The sequence below is a fragment of the Sitophilus oryzae genome, unplaced genomic scaffold (assembly GCF_002938485.1).
Source record: "Sitophilus oryzae breed Bouriz unplaced genomic scaffold, Soryzae_2.0 scaffold_1693_pilon_pilon, whole genome shotgun sequence".
Lineage (NCBI taxonomy): Eukaryota > Metazoa > Arthropoda > Insecta > Coleoptera > Curculionidae > Sitophilus > Sitophilus oryzae.
Window position 1 is genome coordinate 2,643,601 of NW_022146383.1, and position 21,992 is coordinate 2,665,592.

At 33.7% G+C, this 21,992-nt stretch overlaps 5 protein-coding genes across 7 annotated transcripts; 3 read left to right on the forward strand and 2 right to left on the reverse strand.

Annotated features, from left to right (window-relative positions):
• The first annotated feature begins 1,049 nt into the window (after positions 1 to 1,049).
• On the forward strand, positions 1,050 to 6,954 carry LOC115881012 (putative inorganic phosphate cotransporter). Its single transcript, XM_030898363.1, has 4 exons — positions 1,050 to 1,336; positions 1,791 to 2,087; positions 5,285 to 5,523; positions 6,731 to 6,954. The coding sequence occupies exons 1-4, from the start codon at positions 1,054 to 1,056 to the stop codon at positions 6,875 to 6,877; spliced, it is 966 nt and encodes a 321-aa protein (XP_030754223.1). The 5' UTR covers positions 1,050 to 1,053; the 3' UTR covers positions 6,878 to 6,954.
• Positions 6,955 to 9,439: 2,485 nt separating this feature from the next.
• Positions 9,440 to 14,384, reverse strand: LOC115881069 (GATOR complex protein NPRL2). Its single transcript, XM_030898429.1, has 5 exons — positions 14,131 to 14,384; positions 13,981 to 14,072; positions 13,670 to 13,926; positions 13,275 to 13,618; positions 9,440 to 10,224 (listed from the first exon to the last, which is right to left on the reverse strand). The coding sequence occupies exons 1-5, from the start codon at positions 14,239 to 14,241 to the stop codon at positions 9,871 to 9,873; spliced, it is 1,158 nt and encodes a 385-aa protein (XP_030754289.1). The 5' UTR covers positions 14,242 to 14,384; the 3' UTR covers positions 9,440 to 9,870.
• A 168-nt stretch (positions 14,385 to 14,552) lies between these two features.
• LOC115881071 (E3 ubiquitin-protein ligase RNF125-like) lies at positions 14,553 to 15,433 on the forward strand. The gene is made up of 3 exons (XM_030898434.1): positions 14,553 to 14,780; positions 14,884 to 15,046; positions 15,102 to 15,433. The coding sequence occupies exons 1-3, from the start codon at positions 14,752 to 14,754 to the stop codon at positions 15,306 to 15,308; spliced, it is 399 nt and encodes a 132-aa protein (XP_030754294.1). The 5' UTR covers positions 14,553 to 14,751; the 3' UTR covers positions 15,309 to 15,433.
• On the reverse strand, positions 15,430 to 17,456 carry LOC115881070. Of its 3 annotated transcripts, none has more exons than XM_030898432.1 (5): positions 17,140 to 17,456; positions 16,921 to 17,081; positions 16,781 to 16,856; positions 16,515 to 16,727; positions 15,430 to 15,603 (listed from the first exon to the last, which is right to left on the reverse strand). In XM_030898432.1, exons 1-5 carry the CDS (start codon positions 17,407 to 17,409, stop codon positions 15,529 to 15,531), a joined length of 795 nt encoding a protein of 264 aa, XP_030754292.1. In that variant the 5' UTR covers positions 17,410 to 17,456; the 3' UTR covers positions 15,430 to 15,528. The 3 variants fall into 3 exon arrangements, with proteins under 3 accessions (XP_030754292.1, XP_030754291.1, XP_030754293.1); XM_030898431.1 differs by having other exon boundaries at positions 16,781 to 16,859; positions 17,140 to 17,455; XM_030898433.1 differs by lacking the exon at positions 16,515 to 16,727 and having other exon boundaries at positions 16,770 to 16,859.
• A 129-nt stretch (positions 17,457 to 17,585) lies between these two features.
• On the forward strand, positions 17,586 to 18,957 carry LOC115881072 (ribokinase-like). Its single transcript, XM_030898435.1, has 5 exons — positions 17,586 to 17,781; positions 17,833 to 17,965; positions 18,017 to 18,301; positions 18,358 to 18,485; positions 18,541 to 18,957. Exons 1-5 carry the CDS (start codon positions 17,732 to 17,734, stop codon positions 18,866 to 18,868), a joined length of 924 nt encoding a protein of 307 aa, XP_030754295.1. The 5' UTR covers positions 17,586 to 17,731; the 3' UTR covers positions 18,869 to 18,957.
• The last annotated feature ends 3,035 nt before the right edge of the window (positions 18,958 to 21,992 follow it).

Sequence of the window (21,992 nt, forward strand, 5' to 3'; positions counted from 1 at the left end):
CTCTAGTCCATTTAGATTTTTATTATTTCCAAATTTAAAAAAAATATATTGCAGAGCTAACGTCTTTATCATTATACGAGAATATTTGGAGTTTTTTCATTCATTGGAGTCAAAATTTGGTAAATTGGGTATCGAGTAAGGGAAGAGTCGCTGCTATAATATTAATAATACAATTAGGAAGGTGTAACAAGGTAAATTACAAACTTGTGCTTACCTTTACATCTCTTTTAAACTATACACAAACAGAACATTTATATAGAGCTTCCGAATGATAAAACAATAATAGCTGCTAACACATACCACTGCTAGAAAGGAGAAAGGAGAGAGGACACATAATATACACTTGGTCGGTGTATCTACGCTGAGGCTATCCGCGCGTGCGCACACCTTCATTTCATGCTAGAATGTAGACACAACAGTACACTGTTACAAAGTGTCTATATAGATATTTATATTATGTGTATACGTCACATTTTTACAAGGTGTGTACTATAGGCACAACTATGATACGAAGTATCACACATACATATGACTTATACGTTGTATGTCTCATATACCGACGTCAGATTTCATCATTTTAATAATTATTTGTTACGTTACAAAAAAACCCTTTAGAATCTTGAGTACATACGGTATACAACTAGTAAACACTGTATCACACAATTCTATCAATATAAACCTGCGTGTATCTCATATGTATATGTTAGAACTAGATGAACACTTAGGTTCACTTTAACATATTTTGTTCCTCATGTGTCTCCCTTGTAGAAACGTAATTTCATTTGGACGTGCTGTATGGGGAGCACCACACGGCGCGCTCGGCTCGCGTCGTGCCCGCCATATGTATACGCACCTTTACATTCCATACTCGCGTATGGCACTCGGAGTTTAATTGGTTTAAAATTCAAATCTGACCAATGGGATTGTGCTAGGTGCCGTATACATGTACGGAATGTATAAATGCATAAGGCAACTATTATTATATTAATTAATTATTTAATCGACGGTTGAAAGCATCGAAATAATTAATTGTCCAGTACATTACAGGGACCCATGTTACCGGTAGTGGCTTCCTTCGTCAGCACCTGGATACCGCCGTTCGAGCGTATCCTGCTCGGCGGAATGGTGTACTGCGGCACGAACCTGGGCATCATATCCAGCAACGTCTTCACCGGCCTCATCATCGATCTTACGGATAGCTGGCCCATGGCTTTCTACATCTGGAGCGGTATAGCCTCCGGCTACTGCGTTTTGCACCTGCTCTACGTGTACTCGTTTCCCGCCCATCATCCCAATTTGTCAACGGAGGAATTGGACTACCTCAATAAATTTCTAGGTAAGTAGCAGTGATGTGTCGGTATTTGAGTAACGCGACTTTGGAGCGGTATTTTTTTGTAACGTCGTGTCGCGCTCCACAACGAATCAGGAACCTGTTACTGAAGAACAACGATCATAATGACGACAAAATGATAAATTATTTATAATTTGCAAATAAATTATTCATAATCGCACTTGAAGTTAGCTCGAACAGTAGTAACCGCATAGCGATGTGTTTAGCTCCAGCCGTCGCGATTTCGTCGGTCGCCAACAGTAGTATCTGGAACTGATATGTCGATCGGGACGTGTTCGCTCCAGCCGTCGCGCTCCTAGAGTTTTAGTTCTGTTGTAACCCCGTCTCAAATACTGACGTTCGTCAAAGTCCTGAGACCGTATGATGAGTTATAACTCAAGAAAGTGATTAAACTAAGAAAATACTATTGCTTTAAATCGTACTTCTATTTGTTTTTCAGTGCCCAAGCGAAAACTGAAGACCCCATGGAGGAAGATCTTCACCAACATTCCGTTTTGGGCCAACCTTTCGGGCCACACGGGTCACAACTACATCTTCCACACGCTGTTCACCTACTTACCCACCTACATGAAGGAGATCCTCCAGTTCGACATCACCCAGAACGGTCTCTACAGTTCGGCGCCCTTCATGGCCCTGTGGCTCAGCGCCATCACGCTGAGCATCACGGGGAACTACATAGTGCATTCTATGAGGTGTATGAATCCGCTGATGTTCACCAGAATCTTCGGATTGGTTTGTAAGAATTTTTTTTTCTTATCTCCGAAAATTGTGGTAGAAAAAATGACTAAAGAATACAAGGACACGTAACAATTTTAGCGTTTTTTAATAGTATGTTGTGTGTAGTGAACTTTGTACAAACTTTATCAGCTTTCAAGTGTAAAAGCCGCAACTATAAAGGTGCATCCACATTGCTCGTGATCCCGCTCGCGCTCTTGCTTCTGATTGTGCTTGCGTCGCTTGCGCTTCCTGTTTGTCGTGTTTCTCAAGATCTTTCGGCTCGCAAGCAAGCAAGTTGACTGAACTTCGGGCACTATGTGAGCTGTGTAGCTATTTTGACGACGTTTCGTGCTCTACGAAACCGTTTAATGGAATTTGGGCGTCCGATTTAAATGGAATTTGGTATGTCGGTAGATTGGACCAGAGAAAAACTAATAACTAAAGTGAGAGGGCTTGTGGAATAGGGCATTTCTTAGACAAGTTTATTTTGTCACCGCGCATACCAGACGCGCATAGCGTTTAGGCGGTCAAAAAAAAGTTTTCAACTTTGCAAGTTAAACATTTGACAGGATTAATTAGATTGTCAGTAGCTTTTTCTACTTCTTAGTTCTAGAAGGAGATAACTAAAATTTGTTGATAATCGGAGCAAATTGGAGTAATAAAGTGTTTTTGACTGAATGTGCCTGTTCTTTTAGCTTGTCAGAAGAGAAGATTATTGTCATTATTGATTATTTCAGATTCCAGGATTATTCGGCATTTTTGTAATTTTTGTTTTGTGGTTGAGACCCAGACAAAACGTTTCCTTTAAAGGTAAGTTTTATCTCGGTAATTATTTTAACATACCTAATAGTAATAGTGAGTGCACATAATCGTACATTGCTAATTTAATTTTTTTAATTTAAAACATCACATTCTTTTCTGATATCTATGGAACGACTAGGTATTATACCTGGCATTATTTCCAGTAATACAAATTATTTTGTTCAACTACTAGGTTCTTGTGATAGAATAAAGACTATCAAAAACATTGAATGCCTACGGGATTGATACTGATAGGTACACTGATACTCTGTGCAAGCTCCCAACCGTGCTTCCCTGTTCACTCCCAACCAAGTTAGATAAAAAAGATACTCAAGATTGCAGCCTTGAGTTCGAGTATGGCAAGAAGTATGGAGTTAAATAAATTATTATGTTCCTACACAGTATTTTATTTATAGGTTTAAATGCTTTAAAGTCTAATAATAAATTTTCGTTGTCAACAAAATAATCTAAAAAAACTACGAAGATTTCTTATTATAAACTTGAAAGATTAAGATTCGGTTCAAATATACAAATTTTGAATTTTTGGCGCCTGTATATAGGTATGAATGCAACCTACTATATCGATAATGCGCTCATAGTTCGGGTTAGACGCCAAAGGCCGCGCCACTAAGGGTGCAGCCACACTATCCTAAAAACGGCGTATCGGCTCAACGGCGTATTGACCTTGAATGGATTTCCAGTAATTCTATTGGCTGAAACATTCATCTGTCAGAAATTTTATCTGTCAAATTCATCTGTCAAAAATTTCAGCCAATAGAATTACTGGAAATCGATTCAAGGTCGTTACGCCGTTACGCCAATACGCCGTTTTTAGGATAGTGTGGCTGCACCCTAACACAGTCTTCAAAAATTAACGTTGATCGGTCTCTCTCACTTTAGTTATTAGTGTTCTCTCTGGATCGTAGGATAACAGACGTCTTGACACTTTTTTGACAAATTTAATCTAACCTTAATAAAAATATAATACAACAGCTAGCCACGTGGGGAAACCGAAAATTTTAAGAAAGCTGGTTCTGTAATATATCTTTTGTTATGCTCTCCTGATCAAAGTGCGGGCCGTCTGGCCGGTAGACTACTGCGGTTCGCTACTACTGCGCATCACATCTGTACAGGCACCTATTTTCGTGTGTTTTATGGGACTCGTTTATGAGTAGAGATACAATGATGCCATTTTCACATTACTTTGCTACTGTTTTATGAAACTAAATATGCTACACATAGGTTTGTCCTAGCCTCCTTAGTTCCTGAAATACAGGGCAAATTTGTGATGCGCAGTAATAAACAGATATTGAATATAGATATGCGCAGTAATGAACGCAACATCAACCGGCAGGCAGACGGTCCGCACTCTGTTCAGGAGATCATATCAAAAGATATACAGGGTGTCATTGAAATGGTGTAAAAAAAAAGTAAAATCAGGGGGTGATAGTACTCCTAAAAATAGTAAAAAAAGTTCCTATAAGTATAGGGCGGAAAATGCATATTAAGGGAGTTAGGGGCACAGAAAGGGTGAATTTAAAAAACGGTTGTTTTGAAATTGCAGGCTTAAAAAACGAGATAAATTTTCGAAAAAAAATGCTCTGCCATAAATTTTGACCCTAAATTAAATGGTGATACTGAAAAACTATTTAAAAAAGCGGAAAGGGTAGTTTTTGCAAGGGTAGGGGGTTCTTTCGTGAATAACTTTTTTGAGGTTATTTTTTTTGCAACGTGGGTTCATTTTTTGAAAACTACATTCGTTTTCCTACAAAAAAGGTACTCTTGTTGTACATCGCCCAGAGCGATGGTTTTCGAGAAAATTGAAGGTTAAAGAGTTTGCTCTGATGGGTTGCTAACTGTTTAATCAACATAAACTTATGAAAGTTATGGCGGTTCAAAAGTAACCAAGTAGTTATCAAATAATTAATTGAAAAATCAAAATTTCATGATTTTTAAAACATCTTATTGCTTTAAAAAACGAAATAATCCACTAGATTTCTACTTCTGGGGCCACTTGTAAGCTTTGGTTTACTCAGTGCCGATTAATACTGAAGAGCAACTACGGCAAAGCATTATTGACTGTTCCAATCAAATTTGGACAAAACCAAGGATATTCCACAAGGTACGCAGATCTTGGAGCAGATGTCTGCATTGAAATGAATGGTGGTCACCTTAAACATTTACTATGAATGAATTAAGGAAGACATTATTTTAATAAGGGATTTTGGTAATTGGTTTATTTCGTTTTTAAAGCAATAAGATGTTTTAAAAATCATGAAATTTTTTTTACACCATTTCAATGACACCCTGTATGCTGATACGGAAGGTATAGTGTGAATCAACCTTAATACGTCTTTTGATCATTTTGGAGAGATACAAAAATTGAATTCATTTAATTCATTTGACTATATTTAGCAAATGTGGGATCGGCGTTACTGATGGCAAGCGCGGTGCACGTGGGCTGTTCCAGAGCATGGACCATCGCCTTCTACATCATGGCCATGGCGATAAAGTCCTTCTACTACATGACGATCAACATCAACACCAACGAGCTGTCGAGAAACTACGGAGGCATCTTGTTCGGCGTTTGCAACTTTGTCGGATGTTTGTGCGCCATTGGTGGCAACGCCTTCATAGGAGCCGTAACCAAAAACGTAAGTAGCCCCCTCCCACTCATTCTACATTCTACCATAGGTTCTACAAGGTGTTCACAGATAAATTTATGAGTTTCGACTATTTAACCACAGATTATACAGATTATAAACTTTGTTTTTTTCTTTGTTGTTTTTCAAGGTTCCAATTTTCGGAATCGGGCACTAGTTAAGTTACTAGTTTGCGCACATAGCACGCCCACTTATGGCCTCTAAAATTGTGCACAGCGCCTGACCGGCACAGTTATTAGAGAGATATCGGAAAACCGAATAGCGTCATGCAGTATTTACGCGTACCTTATCATGGTTACAATTTTATTCAATTTTTCACGTAACACCTGCTAATAACGTTACCGCCTGACGTAATTTGCGGATCAATTACACCAAGCGCTATTTCTAAATAACGTTTAAAAATTGCTTAAATGGGCATGTGCGGGTATTTGACAACCGGGGCCGGCCGGTGAGATCTTTTATTTTAGGTTATGTTTGAATTGTTTTGAATTATTACTTTAGTTTTATTAGGTAATTTGATATTTAAGTAGCTGGGATTAGTTTTAATTAAATAAATATGGCCCAAAATATGGATTCCACCTCTTCCAATGTTAAAGAAGCTATAAAGAGGCTTAGGTTTACAGCAGATGACGACTTCCTCCTTCTAAGAGAATTTATTGCTTGTTGCCCTAAACCCACTAGCAGACGTTGAACAATAAAGCACTGGAAATAAGCACTTTAGCCCTTTAGTTTTAAAATACCTAGTAAACAAAACAATTTCAAAGTTTTAAATTCAAAGTTAGGTTAAGTTTAAATAGCGGACGCGACGCGAACAGAATTCTTTCCAATCCGATAACTATAAATGAAGAGAGTTAATACCAAAGATATTACGCGGTTTGGTTTGGTTGTAATATCTTTGGTTAACACCACCTCACGTAAAGGAAATAACACCTGGCCTTATTAACGTCCATGCACGCTAATCGGTTTAGCGATATCTCTCTATTACGATGTTTATTGTTATTTTACACCAGTTTATTTTTGCGCACAGGAAATTCTACTCGTTTGCACATCGTCATAAAAAACAATTTTCGTACCACGAATTAGGGACAAGATTTTTATCTGTATACTTATAGGATAGGATATCTGTATAATTATAGGATTCCTAATCTGTGATTTAACTATTAACTATTTTTTTAATGATTCATCCAATATTTTTTAGAGAAAAATAAGCGAATGGCAGCTAGTGTTTTGGGTGAACCTAGGCGTCGCCGTTGGCACTTCGATCATTTTTTTTATATTATCGTCGTCAGAGAGACAAGCCTTCGATTATGACGAGGAAGAGGAAACGCCGCCTAGCGGACACTAAAAAGTTATTAGACATTTAGGATAGAGATTAGATCTGTAGAACTTTTGACCAATATAAGGCGAAACTAAGAAAATGAACTGCAGTTTTTTTAATTACTCACATATTAGACAGGAACTTTGAATCAAATGATTAAGGAAGGAATATAATAGGATCTCCATTTGAGTTCTGTTTGACGTTTCATGGTTATAGTGTTTTATTTTGCTAAAATAAGAGTATATTTGATTGGACCTTTTCCGGATATCTAAATATAAATTACTCAACACAAAAAACAAAAATAGACAGATAAAAGAATAAGTCAATCAAGAGAATAAACAATAATTTATGAATTTCACTTAGAAATAATAATACCACGTTGTCTTCTAGCAAGCCAATAGAATGTGGAGTACCACAAGGTTCAGTACTAGGCCCTATTTTGTTTCTTCTTTTTATTAACGACATTGCTAACATAAACATCAGTGGCAAAATATGTCTTTTTGCGGACGACACTAGCTTCACTTGGAGCAACAAGGACATCACGGCACATAGGATTATATCAAATGACTTAATCACCATCAAATCTTGGTGCGATTCGAACCTCCTGATTCTCAACATTTCTAAAACTAAAGCTTTGTCGTATAAAAACTCGTTGCAGCCTTTTGTACTTAACAACACCACCATTGACGTCGTAAAATCTGTAAAATTCTTAGGGCTTGTTATGGACAATTCTCTGAAATGGGACATACATATCGAAGCTTTGTCGAAAAAATTGAGCTCTGTCTGTTTTGCATTAAGGTCTGTTTCTAAGGAGCTTAACTTGTCAGTGGCTAGAACTGTTTATTATGCACTTTTTGAGTCGCACCTCAGGTATGCCCTTCCATTCTGGGGTACGTGTTGTGCGACTCAATTTGACCGCATTTTCAAGTTCCAGAAGAGAACTGTTCGATATTGACTGGGACTGAACAGCAGAACTCATTGCCGGGACTTTTTTAAAGAATTAAAAATATTGACTCTTCCTTCCTTATTTATATTTGAATCCGTTTGCCTAATACGTAAACATGTATCAGCTTCTCAAGAAAGGCCATCTCGCACTTATCCACTCAGGAACGCGGAGCAAGATCTTTATCTACCTACCCCACGCTCAGAGTTAGTTAAAAGTTCAATATTATACAACTCGGAAAAAATGCACAATCGCCTGCCATTTGGAATCAAATCCATAACATCATTTTTTTCATTTCGCAAAGCATTGAACTCTTATTTACTAGGCAAGGCTTTCTACGCCGTAAATGAATTATATTTTGAAAATCGAAATTGATCTTGTAAACACTGGTCTAATGTTTGCTATTGCTATATTTACTAATGACATCGAAATAAATTTATTTAGAGGTCATTGATATTTTACTATAAACTAACTAAATATTTTTGAATATTATTTTTATTTTTTTGTTCTTTGACATTATAAACATTTATAAATGTTTATTTTAAACAATAAGACTGACAATATTATTTGTATAATGTTTTGTTTGTTTGTTTGTGTCAAACCTTGTGTTTGTGTTTTGTGTCAAACCTTGTTTTTTTACTTTGTTTGTTAGTTCACCTTTGTCTACAAATTGAAAATTTTTTTGACAATAAAGGCATTTATTTATTTATTTAACCTATTATAAATTTTCTTTTGCATTTGCGTTTTGAATTTGACTTGGGTGTTTTAGTACCTTACCTGGTATTTTTGTTACTAGATACTTCTTATTATATCTTATCTATTTTTACTAAAAATATATTTTTTGTAACAACATTAATTGCCTTCACGTAAAAAAACAGCAAATTATTGAGTCCCCCTGTACATTATACAGGGTCCAGAAATAGTGCGTCGGGCATCTGTAGCTTCTAGAATAAAAAATTTGGGAATAGGAATTAGGATGTATTTCAGGAAAATGACTTCTATAAGGTGGCTCAAAAAAGTGTGAGTGGATCGAGATGATATTTTTTAAATGGAACACCCTGTATATTATTGCATTTTTGGCTTTCTTTCAGATCACTTTATATAATCCTAAAATATGAGTAAATATATTTCGATGGTTTCAGAGATATTAATAAATAAATAAAAAATATATATTTTTCAACGTTTCTTAAAAAAATATTAAAAATACAAGAACTATATCAGGTATTTATTTTAGACAGTCTGTACTTACTTTTATATAAATATGGTAATCGTAAATCACACAGGATGTTCAAAATTCTACGGCAAACTTTCTAAAAAATATAAAATAATTTTTCTTCGATGTTTTAGCCTGTATGTTATTTATTTAATAGATGGAGAATTAAAAAATGAACATTTTTTGTCTTAGGATTATGTAAAGTGATGAGAAAGAAAAAATGCAATAATATACAGGGTCATTCCGATGCACTCACACTTTTTTGAGTCATCCTACAGAAGTTAAAATATTTTCCTGAAATACATCCTAGTACATGTTTTAGGTTTGTACTTAAACAAAATTCCCAAGTTTTTTTAATTTAGGTCGGCCATATTAAGCCTTATCTTTTTATTCATAGATTGATCTTCATTAACAAAAATAAAACTACCCACTGATAAAAAGAATATATATTTTTTTAATTTGATAAAAAATAGTATAAATAAATATATTTGATATTCAATAAAATTAGGTAATAAAAAGTACCTATATAATTCAAATAAATAGAATTAATAATAAAAAGTGCAACTGATGTACAATTGAATTAATTTTAACAATAACAAAATGCTAAAATACCGTATAATCGAAAAAAAACCGGCGTCAAAGTCGGCTGGGAAAACGCTATGACCAATCAGAGCGCCGTCGGACCATCGTATCAACGGATAACGAACGCATGAAAATCAAGCTTTAAGCTCTCTATAATTACTTTTAATTTTTACAAGTTTGAATTGTCTAAATTTAGATGTCTATAGATTGACCTCGCCAAAATTAACATCGATTGTCATTCCCCAGCCGTCCTTGACGCCTTTTTTTCAGTCTTATGGTATTTTATTTCCACAGTAGAATTACATTTTGATCTCTCTCCAATTTTTCCTCCAACTGTTGTGACGTCACCCCCGTAGCGCAGCATATTTCGTCAACGTTGAAATTGCCTGTAAAGACTTTTTGCAATCCTGCCGATTCCCCTAATACAATGGGATATTTGTGTACCCGCCTGATCAGACCTTCCAGCATACCGAATTGAACCAGTTTTCGCTCGTTGATCTTTAGATTGGTCATGTTGAAACGGGTACAGAGGTCTTTGATGGTTGTACCTCGGGTCATGGCAGAATATGTGCGAAATACGTCTCTCAAGTTCGGATTTTGTCTATGAGAGCGCGCCACCTCTTGAAGGCATCGTTTCTGTAATTCAGAAACCAAGAATTATACAGTAGTACAGGGTGGACCATTTTGGTTGTTTCTATAGGGTATCTAGGAAACCGTGAGAAATATTCAAATTTTGATACAGCAGTCTCGGGTTCTTTTTTTGAAAAAATTACAATGGCGCAAACGGATCGTGGCTATCTTGATCAGTTTCGAAGCTACAGGGGGATTCTCAAATTTAGTACTTTTTGAAGATGTTCGATAGTTTGTTTATTTCAGCAACCACGGAAAAATGAATTATACATTCTAAAGGCACTTTTCTGTGTATAATGCAGTGGCGTAGTCAGACTTTTTTCGAAAAAAATATTTTTTGAGATATTAACTATACTTATGTTTTATTTTAAATAGAAGCCCCTGTATATTTTTAAATTTTCTTATTCAGCTTGGCATGGGCTTCTCGAAAATATATAACACTCTATATTTATTTTCACTATTAACCTCAACATTTCAATTTTTTCTTAAATATCCACTTAGCAGATAGTAGGCCACGCCGAGTAACAAAGTAAACGGTTATCATGGTGATCGGAACATGCCTTTGATGGATGCGGGACATTTCATTTTAACAGATTGAAGTGTATGTATTTTAAATAATACAAATTAGTAAATTTGAAAATTTTGAGAAATATAATATGTTAGAATGTTATATTGAATCTAACAAACATAAGCAAATGGCAGCTGATTTATATTTTGAGCGGTATCCAGAGCGCGAGCAACCAAACCCAGCCATTTTTAAAAGGTTAGAAGATAGTTTAATCAATTTTGGATCTTTTCAAAAACCGCGTCCGAAAAATTATCAGAAAGAAGATGAATACAATCAATATATTATTATATTATATATAATTTTAACTTTCAACAAGTTTTAAATGGAACAGCCTGTATGTTATTTATTTAATAAATGGAGAATTAAAAAATGAACATTTTTTGTTTTAGAATTATGTAAAGTGATAAGAAAGAAAAAATGCAATAATATACAGGGTCATTCCGGTGCACTCACACTTTTTTGAGTCATCCTATAGAAGTTAAAATATTTTCCTGAAATACATCCTAGTACATGTTTTAGATTTGTACTTAAACAAAATTCCCAAGTTTTTTTAATTTAGATTGATCTTCATTAACAAAAATAAAACTGCCCACTGATAAAAAGAATATATATTTTTTTAATTTGATAAAAACAGAGCGCGAGCAACCAAACCCAGCCATTTTTAAAAGGTTAGAAGATAGTTTAATCAATTTTGGATCTTTTCAAAAACCGCGTCCGAAAAATTATCAGAAAGAAGATGAATACAATCAATATATTATTATATTATATATAATTTTTTTGGACGCGATTTTTGAAAAGATTCAAAATTGATTAAACTATCTTCTAACCTTTTAAAAATGGCTGGGTTTGGTTGCTCGCGCTCTGGATACCGCTCAAAATATAAATCAGCTGCCATTTGCTTATGTCTATTAGACTCAATATAACATTCTAACATATTATATTCCTCAAAATTTTCAAATTTACTAATTTGTATTATTTAAAATACACACACTTCAATCTGTTGAAATGAAATGTCCCGCATCCATCAAAGGTATGTTCCGATCACCATGACAACCGTTTACTTTGTTCCTCGGCGCGGCCTACTATCTACTAAGTGGATATTTTAAGAAAAATTTCAAATGTTGAGGTTAATAGTGAAAATAAATATAGAGTATTATATATTTTCGAGAAGCTCATGCTAAGCTGAATAAGAAAATTTAAAAATATACAGTGGGTTCTATTTAAAAAAAAACATAAATATAGTTAATATCTCAAAAAATAAATAATTTTTTCGAAAAAAGTCTGACTACGCTACTGCATTCTACACAGAAAAGTGCCTTTAGAATGTATAATTCATTTTTTCGTGGTTGGTGAAATAAACAAACTATCGAACATCTTGATAAAGTACAAAATTAGAGAATCCCACTGAAGCTTCGAAACCGATCAAGATAGCCACGATCCGTTTGCGCCATTGTATTTTTTTCAAAAAATGAACCCGAGACTGCAGTATCAAAATTTGAATATTTCTTACGGTTTCCTAGTTCCCTACTTTGCCAGTCATAACTGGTCCACTGGAACAGCTGAATAGTCCATTGCACTAGTCCGAAAAAGCAGCAAAATAAGCGTTCGGTATTTAACGTTTTATGTAAAACTGCTAGGTATTTTTACTCAAATGAAGAAGGAAATTAAAGATAAAGGATTATACTTAATCCGTATTGTAGCACATTTTTAAACAATATCTTTGTTTTTAAAATTTTGATGGTCAAACATTAACAAAATATTCCTTATATTTGGACTAAATTTTCTCGAAAATAAAGACAATTTAAAATTCCGTTACAATACGGAAATAGATTGACGTTTTGTGATTACAGTGATATATAATTTATATGGTTTTGTAACATTGAGGTTGATATATAATTTATATGGTTTTATTTGCTAGTGGTAGTGAGCATTGTTTTTTTATTCTGCTGCTTGGCTGCATAGATATAATACAGGCAATTAGATGCATATGAAAGCATCAGAATTAATAAATGTAAAGATAGTATGAACAGAGACAACGGTCCAATTCCTTCAAGTTCTTTGTTCCTACTACTCTAGTGGCGGAAATCTAACTGTTACGCTCGGTGGGTTCTTACACGGTTGGCTAGATCTTGCCATGCCCACTCTGTACCCACTGAGCGAGAGTATATAAACGCTCCAATTGTAGATTGTATTTTAGTGAAGCTAAATAAGCCATGTTAGCGTCATCTGCTGATGATGCTAACATGGTTAGCGAAACGCGCGTCCAGTGTAAAAGTAAAAGTGTTTTGGTGTATTGTGGTGTTTTAGTGTTTTATTTTGCTACATAATATGTAATTAAAAGAACGGTAATCTAATATTATTAGAAATATAAACAAAAGTTGTAACTAACAACTATGCACTGTTGTTATAAGTTTGAAAATTCTAAGACATTTTCAAGCAGTAATGTAAGGAATTTGAAAAAATTTATCTGGCTACCTTGATTACTTACCTGTAAGTCAGTGTCGTGCGCCAAAGATCTCAATTTAGGAGTGGTAGAGTAAATATTGCCATACTGAAACAAGGGAACCAGAGACACTACTCCATAATAAACCAAATTCTGTACACAAGCCTTCACCAGATTATTATCCACATCTGACAACGCTGCTATCCTGGCAATATGATTAAATCCATCAATGTATGGTGTGACTTGTTGTGTGGTTAAATCCCACTGATGCGGAGGCAATTCTTTGACAAAAACTGGTACTTGGTGGTCTAAAACCGCATCTGGATCGCTTCTTATCTGGCACACTTTTAAATGCGTCGCTATTGGACCTTCAGTAAGGGCACATTCCCCTATAATATATATTATACACCTATGCAAAGTAAAAACTGATTATCACGTACCTCTAGTGTTTAAATCTTCCAAAACTTTTCTCAAAATTGGTGACAGCTTGGCGTTAGATTTCCCGCTAGATAAAAACGAGCTTTCCACCTCCATAGACGTTAAATATTCGGAGAATTTCATTACGACTGACTCGTATTGCACAGTTCGGGCGTCACTATCACAGACAAAACATAAATTGAAATAAAACGCGTTCCTGGCATAATTTTTGTTATCTATTTTCACTGGGAATCCCAGAACTTTGTAATCCTCTAAAGTTCTACAAAATAACCGGAATTATTAAGCATAAAACTGAAAAAAACAACCAACATACATTGTTATTGTACTCTTCTGTAGTTCAGCTTTTGTAATAATATACACACTTATACTATCGAAGAGTTCTTTAGATATATAATTCTCCGGGATCTGGGGAGTGTATAAATTAGTACAGAATATTATAAAGGTGGATTTATACTTATACAACCTGGCATGAAATAATCGGTCCTGCTGTGTGATGAAATTCACAAAAAAATATACAACGGATTGGTCCTTCCTTCGTTCCCGATGTTGTTTTCTTCGTTGTAGTTGAATTCATTGACACTAATCAACAATTCTAATTAAATATATGTAAAATAACATGCGTTACTAGTAAATTATTTGCAAAAAAAAACAAATAAAAATTTTGCATTTAATTTGAGTAAATTTGAGGTTAAAATACATAAACTCTACTGTCACTGTAACATAAATAGAAACCTGGATTTTATTTAGCGTAAAGCTACTACTACTATCAAACAGATGGCGCCTAAAATGTTACTTAAAAATATCTACGCTAGATTGCAAGCAATTTTTTCAAAAATAATAACTGCTAATTAGTAAATTTGAATTTAAAAATTAGTGTTTTTACTAAAAATTACTACAAAAAATTAAACATTATAAGTTTGTACCCTTCTGCTAGGGTGTTTTGTTTTGACGTTTTTGACACTAGAGAAAAAGTTTTCTCAATCTCAACATTTGTAAGGCAATTTTGCTTTCTTTCTGAATTTTAAGTGATTTTTAAACATAGAACAAAATAAAACTTGAAATTATTGTCAGTTATTACTAGAATATGGATGAATCTGTAGTGTTTGTCGACCAGTAAGTGGAGTGTTTATTATTTAATAAAAAATACTGTCCTATCTCACTTGAGTTGGGTGATTCTGTTCTAAGGCTGTATAAACTGTTTTTATTGATATTTTAGGATAAGAGAAGGTGACGATGACGTCCTTATACTTGGGCCTCCTGTACAATGCCCAAACGAAACTAAAAACACAGCAATAAGCTCGAATCAAAAACCAATAGCTTATGTAGATCTCAGTCGTGACTCTTTACAAAATCAGCCTGAAAAACATTCCGATGAAAACGTAAGTCATTTTTATACTAATTTTTTGGCACTTTAGTAATTATTATTGCATTTAGAAAGAGAAAGCTCCAGAAAGCTCGGAGTACTTTCTGGAGTGTGCAGTTTGTTTGGAAAATTTGCGATACAAACCGATTAGAGTGCTGCATTGTGGACATTTATTTTGCAAAAATTGTACGGATCTGCTAACTGGTACTCCTAGATCTAAGTGCCCGATATGCAGGAAACTGATTATAAAGAAACATATCCGGCCTGTATACATGTAGTACCTATTCGATCTCAAATTTTAAGTTACGTTCCTGTTTTTTGTGATAATATTATAATACTTGTAATTTTAGGATTAATTTGTTAGAATCAAATGAGTTTTCATTTAATTAACTAGACAGATTTGTTTTATTTTTTTATTAATTTAACAAATAAAACCAAAAATAGACTAAGAGTTAATACATAAGTTGTTTTTTAATTACATATTCCCTCACATCAAAATCATATTCTATCGTAAGTTTCTGCAGTGCTGACTGTGAAAGGTCTACAGCCTCCTAGAATATATATTGTTCCATCCTGAAACATTAAAAGTATTTATTTAAAAATGTTTTAAATGAAAAAAAGGTAGGTGAAAATGTGAAACCTTTTGTATTGTGTTTTATAGATAAAATACTAGAATGTTTACCAATTTTTTTTCGTTGCTTTTAATTTTTTATTTTAGTAATTTTAGCAAGTTCTTAGTTATTTCCTTTTTAATTTTTTGATTTTTTAATTTTTTTTTCTGAGTAAATTTATTGAAATAAATGAATCTAATGCATAAGCTATACCTATTCTGCTTATATTCTAATCATTGACATTTTGATTGAAATCCAATTATACAGGGTGGCGCGTTATCTCTTGTCACGACGCGGTTTTTGAAAGAACAAAAGTTTGTATTGAAGTGAAATTTTGTGAGCTAAAGTTAAGTATTTTCTAAAATTATATAGACCTACAGGGTGTCCCCAAAAAAAGATACACATCAAAGTTGTGTTTTTTGTAATAGAACACTCTATATATTAGTTGATTTTCGGATTTTAGTAAAAAAAAATGAAGGCGAGTTTCATTAGAAAAGTGTAATATACTTTTAAAATGTATAGTTTTTGAAATACACTCACCGGCACGAAAAATGGGCACCTTAAAACTTTGATGTATTTTAGAGTTTAATATATTTTGTTTTAGTGGGCCGATTTTGACGATTTTTTAAGCAGTAGGTAGCCAAATTATGTCACTTTTTAGTATCTCTTTCTAAATTAAAAATGAAACTCCCCATCTGTTAATTATACGAGGGAAAACAAAATGTTGATATAAATTTCAGCACCCAACTCACATTTTTCTCAAAAATATCAAGGAAAAACGAGAAAATTCAACATAAATTCATTCATTTCATCTCAGAGAACATACTCCAAAAATAAATTCTCAATCATATTGCAACAATAACCCTGACCTACCTTTATTAAACCTGGCAACGATGTCCAAAAATCGTAATTTGGAATAACTTCGATTCCCCTAGCTCCTCGGGCAAAGTACAATATTAAACCACCCCCCACAAAATAAATAATCGAACTTATGAAAAAAATCAGACAAAAAATTGTTCCAAAACTCAGTCCTTCTGGAAGTGTACTGTACTTAACACAAACCGCAGGCGAATACAACAATAATTCCTAGAAGAACAAATTGTTTGTTAAAAAACTATAAATAATTACTTTGTACAAACGTTTGCTCCGTGATTGGATATCTTTAAACTTGTATCTTGGGAATCAACACAAACCAGCTGTATACTAGGCAAGGAACTACTAAAAATCATTGTAATTTAGAATTGAAAGTACTTAGTTCTATTTTTTTTAGTCTACTTACTTTATTTTTTGGTTATCGTATACAATTTTATAGTGGTTGGATTGGCCTTCGACAAGAGCATACCTAATCTCATTTGCCTTACCAATTGCCTCGCAGGTACCGTTAAAAAGACTATCCTTCGCTTTATTTATGGGAGTTACAAAAGTATCACATCGGATAAGCTTCAAAGGTAAATAATGAGCACATATATTATTTTAACAATTTGATATAGGTACTTACTGATGCTGTAAAATTAGACTGACTATTGTAAGGATTCTTGAAGTCTCCATCAGTACAACCGTGAAAATAGTAGGTAGTTGTGTTCTGTTGCAGTTCTGTACTATCGTCAATGAATCCATTTTTTGCTATTAAAGAATCTATGTTGATTTGTGCAGTTTGGTTGAAGATACATACGCATGGCGATACGTTTTGACAAAGATTCGCCTTTGAAAATGTTGGAATTAAAATTGTGAAAGAAATAACTACGACGTTCATCAAAAATTTAGCCATGATATTAATAACATTTCAAATTTCAACAAATAAGGTTATATTGCGCTTTGTTTGTCATTTTTTTGACAATTGTAGGAATCTCTCATCTGTTTTTTTATCCTCTTTTTTTATCACATGTAGAGAAAAAAGAAAAAACGCCGAGTCGTAGGTCGTGAATATTTTCATATTTTTATCAAATATTTATTTGTAAACAAACATGACTATAAAAAATATAAAATAAAAATGATATTTTTAACCTTTGCAAGATCTATTGTAGATAATAATGATCACTGATAAGTGAAATACTACACACTACAGGAATTATTTTCGATATTCTATTATTATGTCGTCTAAAATTGTAGTTGTGGGCTCTTGTATGATAGATTTTGTCAGGTAACTACATAATTTAGTTAAACATTGTGTATCAATGAAACAATTTTATAGCTATGCCTCAAGATTACCCACAGCAGGAGAAACCATACACGGAGATAAGTTTGTAACAAATTTTGGGGGAAAGGGTGCCAATCAGTGTGTTGCTGCAGCAAAATTAGGGGCAGACACAACTTTGGTTGCTCGAGTAAGTTTATTAGACAATAATTAAAACTAATAAAGAATATCTCAATTTTAGGTAGGTAACGATATATGGGGTGAAAAATATATAGACAACCTTGACTCTGCAGGTGTAAATACTGAGTTTGTATTGATTACACCAAATTCTAGTAGCGGAATAGCACAAATAAATGTTGCAGAGTCTGGAGAGAATCAAATTGTTATTGTAGCTGGAGCTAATAAGCAATTGAGCGTTTCTGATATAGAAGATGCAAAAAAGTCTATTTCTTCTGCAGAAGTATTGATAATGCAATTAGAAACTCCGCCAGAAACCGCTATTAGAGCTATGGAGCTATGTACGGGGGTAAATACCTCAAATTTTTTATTTCTTAATTTCCTTTATGCAACTTTATATTATAGATATCTATACTAAATGGAGCACCTGCATTAAGTACCTATGACCCAAAATTACTAACTTTACCAACAATATTTTGTATTAACGAAACAGAAGCATCAATCTTTACAGGGTTACCTGTTAACAATACTGGGTAATATCTTTCAAAACTTGCACAAATAACGCTACATGCATAATTTTCTTTACAGGGATGCCGAAAAAGCGGCAATAGACTTAGTTACAAAGGGATGCAAAAGTGTATTGATAACGTTGGGTGAACAAGGGGCTGTTTATCACTCCGGAGATTGCGGATGTAAAGTTTTGAAAATAGAGTCCCCAAAAGTGAAGAGCCTGGATACAACAGGTGCTGGTGATGCTTTCATCGGAGCACTGGCCTATTTTATAGGCGCCAAAAAGGTATCTATGGAAAAAGCTATCCGGGCAGCTTGTTTTGTAGCTGCAGATTCTGTGACTAAATTGGGGACACAAATGAGTTTTCCTGGGCCAGAGATACTTAAAAAAATTGATCTTTTGTGATAACAATATGTGTAGATTAAGTATATGTACTTAATATATTTTTATATTTCTTTAAACTGTATTGAACATGTATTGAACTGTATATTTGAGCCAGAGACAACTTCGAGACGTGAAAGTAAACGTAAATAATTTGTCCGCGAGAGAGACAGACTATTTCCTCTCTCTCCCTCAACTGCAAGGCAGGTGAAACCAGAGGGCGCGCGTGAGGTCGATACAGGCGTCTGCCCGCGAAATTCAAACTGCACTCCTTTTTATTCCGTACTTTAAATTATTTTTTTTAGACACTGGCCAAATGACCTATAAGTTTACGCCATTTAAAAGAAAAAGAAGAGAAAATATATGTCAAATCTGTGGTTGTCCACGTTTGGAACACAAAATATATAAAAGAAGAAGAGTATTACTTTTATTCTGTGGTTGTGGTCTTTTAAGACCTGAAATATGAAAAAAGAAGAAGAGTGCAGGTGGCGCTATTGTGGAAAAAGTGAGAAAATTTTGAACTAAAATGTTTCCAAGGTTGCCAAGATATTAGCGAAATCTTGAATCTAAATCAATATTTTTGTAAGTCTAAAATGAATTAAACTGTTACAAAATCATGACAAATCTAATAAACATTAAATACAAACTTTGTTTCAGTACAATAAATAATACATTTTCTTTTAGACACACCATTATTTATGCGGTAAAAAATGACTATTCTGTTTTACACGTGTTGACGTGTTCAATCTGACAACGTTGCTGACAGGTGCGACATTTTCCGTTGTTTACTGCAAGTCGTTATGTGGCTCTTAGAATTTTTCTGATTTTTTGATAGAAAAAGTAATTTTTCTGTACACTGTTTGAGTGTATTCTGTTTCTTATGGCTTGTTTAATCTCGTGAAAATGTAAGTACTCATTATTTTGCATGCTTTCTATAATTATTCTCACTTTTAAATATTTCCATTACATCATCATTTAAAAAGCTGATATATTTTTCCTATTTTTAACAATTTTCTTTTTCAAAATCGAGTGCATGGTAATATAGATACTTTCCTTGATGTCCCTATTGTACATTAAAAATATAGTGACTTAAAATAATGCTCCACATTTAGTGATATTACGTATTTTTTTGAACCATTTTGTTGGTAGAGTTTAGAGATGGTTTTTGTCCCTAAAAGGTAATTTTTTAGGTGTTTATTCGTACCGGCAAACAAGTATTTTCTACGTCTTTAAAATAAATCAGTGTAGAGAGGCATATAATTCTCAAGAATTATATAATCATTTCAGATTAAAAAAAGAAACAGACGTGCGATTCTGTAAAGAAATTTCCTGTCTAGTGACTCATCAATCGTATACAAATAACATAGGCTAGGCAAGAAATTTCTTGCTACGGAGCTTACAGAATCCCACTGCAGTTTCACATTATTAATATACGATGGTCCTGATATTTTAGTTCACAAATTTGCATTGTTTTAATATAATGCTTTAATTATAATTTTCTTTTTTAGGAGTGTTTCTAATAATACATACACAGTAGATAGAGCCCTCTGGGATTCAGATGTTTGGCCATCATTGTTTCATCAGTTTATTTTATTATCGAAAAACAATTTCAATAAATTTATTAAATGTTTATTAACAGACTAACCAGATTTTAAAGATATATTTAATACTAATGAAACAAAAAAAAAAAATAGAACTATTTATAGCATTATTTAAAAAAATGTACCTAATATTATTTGTCTTTTTTACAGATTTTGTACAACAAATTTATGGGTGCATACAGTTCCAAGGCAGTACATTTATCCTTTTTACGAATGTTACCAACAATGCATCAGGACTTATAAGTATATCTAAAATTTTATTTCTTTTCGGTAAATATATTTATACTGGTTTTTAATGTTCATCAGTAGATTTCATGATTTCTAAATTTAATTAAGTAGAAAAAAAATTCCAGTGAGTCTCTGAGTTACATTTCTATGGTTCCTGGTTATTATATAGACAAATTTAGACCATCTATTTTTCATTTTGGCCCATTTCTGGCTTTTGGTCACTTCTTTTTCTTTTTGGTAGAATACCATCTAATTAGAATTTACTTCATGTTGTTTTAATTTACTTTCATTTCTTTATAATAGCTTGGCCCCCATATATTTTTATTTTTGATTGTGGGAATAATATCAACATTTATCAATTCTATAAAATATTACATAGACTATATTTCTATAGGTAATATTTGTTTGGGGAAATATACCATCTAGTTAAACCTTCACTTCATGTGGTTTTTGGTTTACTTTTATTTCTTTATAATGGCCCGACTCCCATATTTTCTCCATTGTAGGCATAATATTATCATTCATTAGTTCTATAAAATATTTCAGTGGCTGTATTTCTATAGGCCTTATTTGTTTGGTAAAATATGCCTTCTATTTAGAACCTTACTTCATTTTGTTTATGGTTATAACTTTCATTTTTCTATAATAGCTTGACTCCCATATATTCTCCATTGTGGAAATAATAACATCAATCATTCTATGTGATAGGCTTTATTTGTTGGCCATTGACTGTATTTCTATAAGTCTTCTTCTATTTGTATTATTTTTCTTGTGGTGTCTTTTCCAATACTATATGAATTTATTTTCATTTTTTTTTCAGAACATATGCCACGAATTGCTATAATTTTGCGAATTCTGTTGGATCAGTTTGCTTGTGTTTAAATACTCTTAAAAATCCCATTTAAGCACTAAATTCTTTTTTAATTTTATTAATTCCTAGCGCATTCGCCATTTATTTAAAAAACCTGGCTGGTCCCCAGGATGTGACTTCTGGCTTTTCTAGCCCATTTCCAATGAATTTTCCTGAGTAACATCGACTCCAGAGCATCATAAATAGCCTCCCCTAAGAGGAGGAGACCCGGGTCACCCCCTAGCCTTGATGTTCGGCCATCGATGACCAATGTAGCATGCATAGGTACCCAAGGGAGTCACCACCCTCTGGTTTACGAGCTAGGTGTTCTAACGCTAGAGGCTTCGGCCGGATACGACCTGGCACCCAAGCTACGAGACTTCTTCGTGCACGTATCCCGTGACGTCTCAACAGTAGAGGGGCGGGATATCGGACACATTGAAGATGATAAGGGGGTCCGCCTGTAGGG

What these genes read in the sequence shown, in the direction of transcription:
- LOC115881072 (XM_030898435.1), top strand. Translation starts at nt 17,732, where the DNA reads ATGTCGTCTAAAATTGTAGTTGTGGGCTCTTGTATGATAGATTTTGTC. An exon ending in TGTATGATAGATTTTGTCAG is followed by an intron (nt 17,782 to 17,832) that starts GTAACTACATAA and finishes ACAATTTTATAG; the next exon opens with CTATGCCTCAAGATTACCCA. An exon ending in TTACCTGTTAACAATACTGG is followed by an intron (nt 18,486 to 18,540) that starts GTAATATCTTTC and finishes TTTTCTTTACAG; the next exon opens with GGATGCCGAAAAAGCGGCAA.
- LOC115881069 (XM_030898429.1), bottom strand. Translation starts at nt 14,241, where the DNA reads ATGAATTCAACTACAACGAAGAAAACAACATCGGGAACGAAGGAAGGA. An exon ending in GACCGATTATTTCATGCCAG is followed by an intron (nt 14,073 to 14,130) that starts GTTGTATAAGTA and finishes TACACTCCCCAG; the next exon opens with ATCCCGGAGAATTATATATC. An exon ending in CAGAAGAGTACAATAACAAT is followed by an intron (nt 13,927 to 13,980) that starts GTATGTTGGTTG and finishes GTTATTTTGTAG; the next exon opens with AACTTTAGAGGATTACAAAG.
- LOC115881071 (XM_030898434.1), top strand. Translation starts at nt 14,752, where the DNA reads ATGGATGAATCTGTAGTGTTTGTCGACCA. An exon ending in TCTGTAGTGTTTGTCGACCA is followed by an intron (nt 14,781 to 14,883) that starts GTAAGTGGAGTG and finishes TTGATATTTTAG; the next exon opens with GATAAGAGAAGGTGACGATG. An exon ending in AAAAACATTCCGATGAAAAC is followed by an intron (nt 15,047 to 15,101) that starts GTAAGTCATTTT and finishes TATTGCATTTAG; the next exon opens with AAAGAGAAAGCTCCAGAAAG.
- LOC115881070 (XM_030898431.1), bottom strand. Translation starts at nt 17,409, where the DNA reads ATGGCTAAATTTTTGATGAACGTCGTAGTTATTTCTTTCACAATTTTA. An exon ending in TACGATAACCAAAAAATAAA is followed by an intron (nt 16,860 to 16,920) that starts GTAAGTAGACTA and finishes AATGATTTTTAG; the next exon opens with TAGTTCCTTGCCTAGTATAC. An exon ending in TATCCAATCACGGAGCAAAC is followed by an intron (nt 16,728 to 16,780) that starts GTTTGTACAAAG and finishes TTGTTCTTCTAG; the next exon opens with GAATTATTGTTGTATTCGCC.
- LOC115881012 (XM_030898363.1), top strand. Translation starts at nt 1,054, where the DNA reads ATGTTACCGGTAGTGGCTTCCTTCGTCAGCACCTGGATACCGCCGTTC. An exon ending in CAGAATCTTCGGATTGGTTT is followed by an intron (nt 2,088 to 5,284) that starts GTAAGAATTTTT and finishes GACTATATTTAG; the next exon opens with CAAATGTGGGATCGGCGTTA. An exon ending in TAGGAGCCGTAACCAAAAAC is followed by an intron (nt 5,524 to 6,730) that starts GTAAGTAGCCCC and finishes AATATTTTTTAG; the next exon opens with AGAAAAATAAGCGAATGGCA.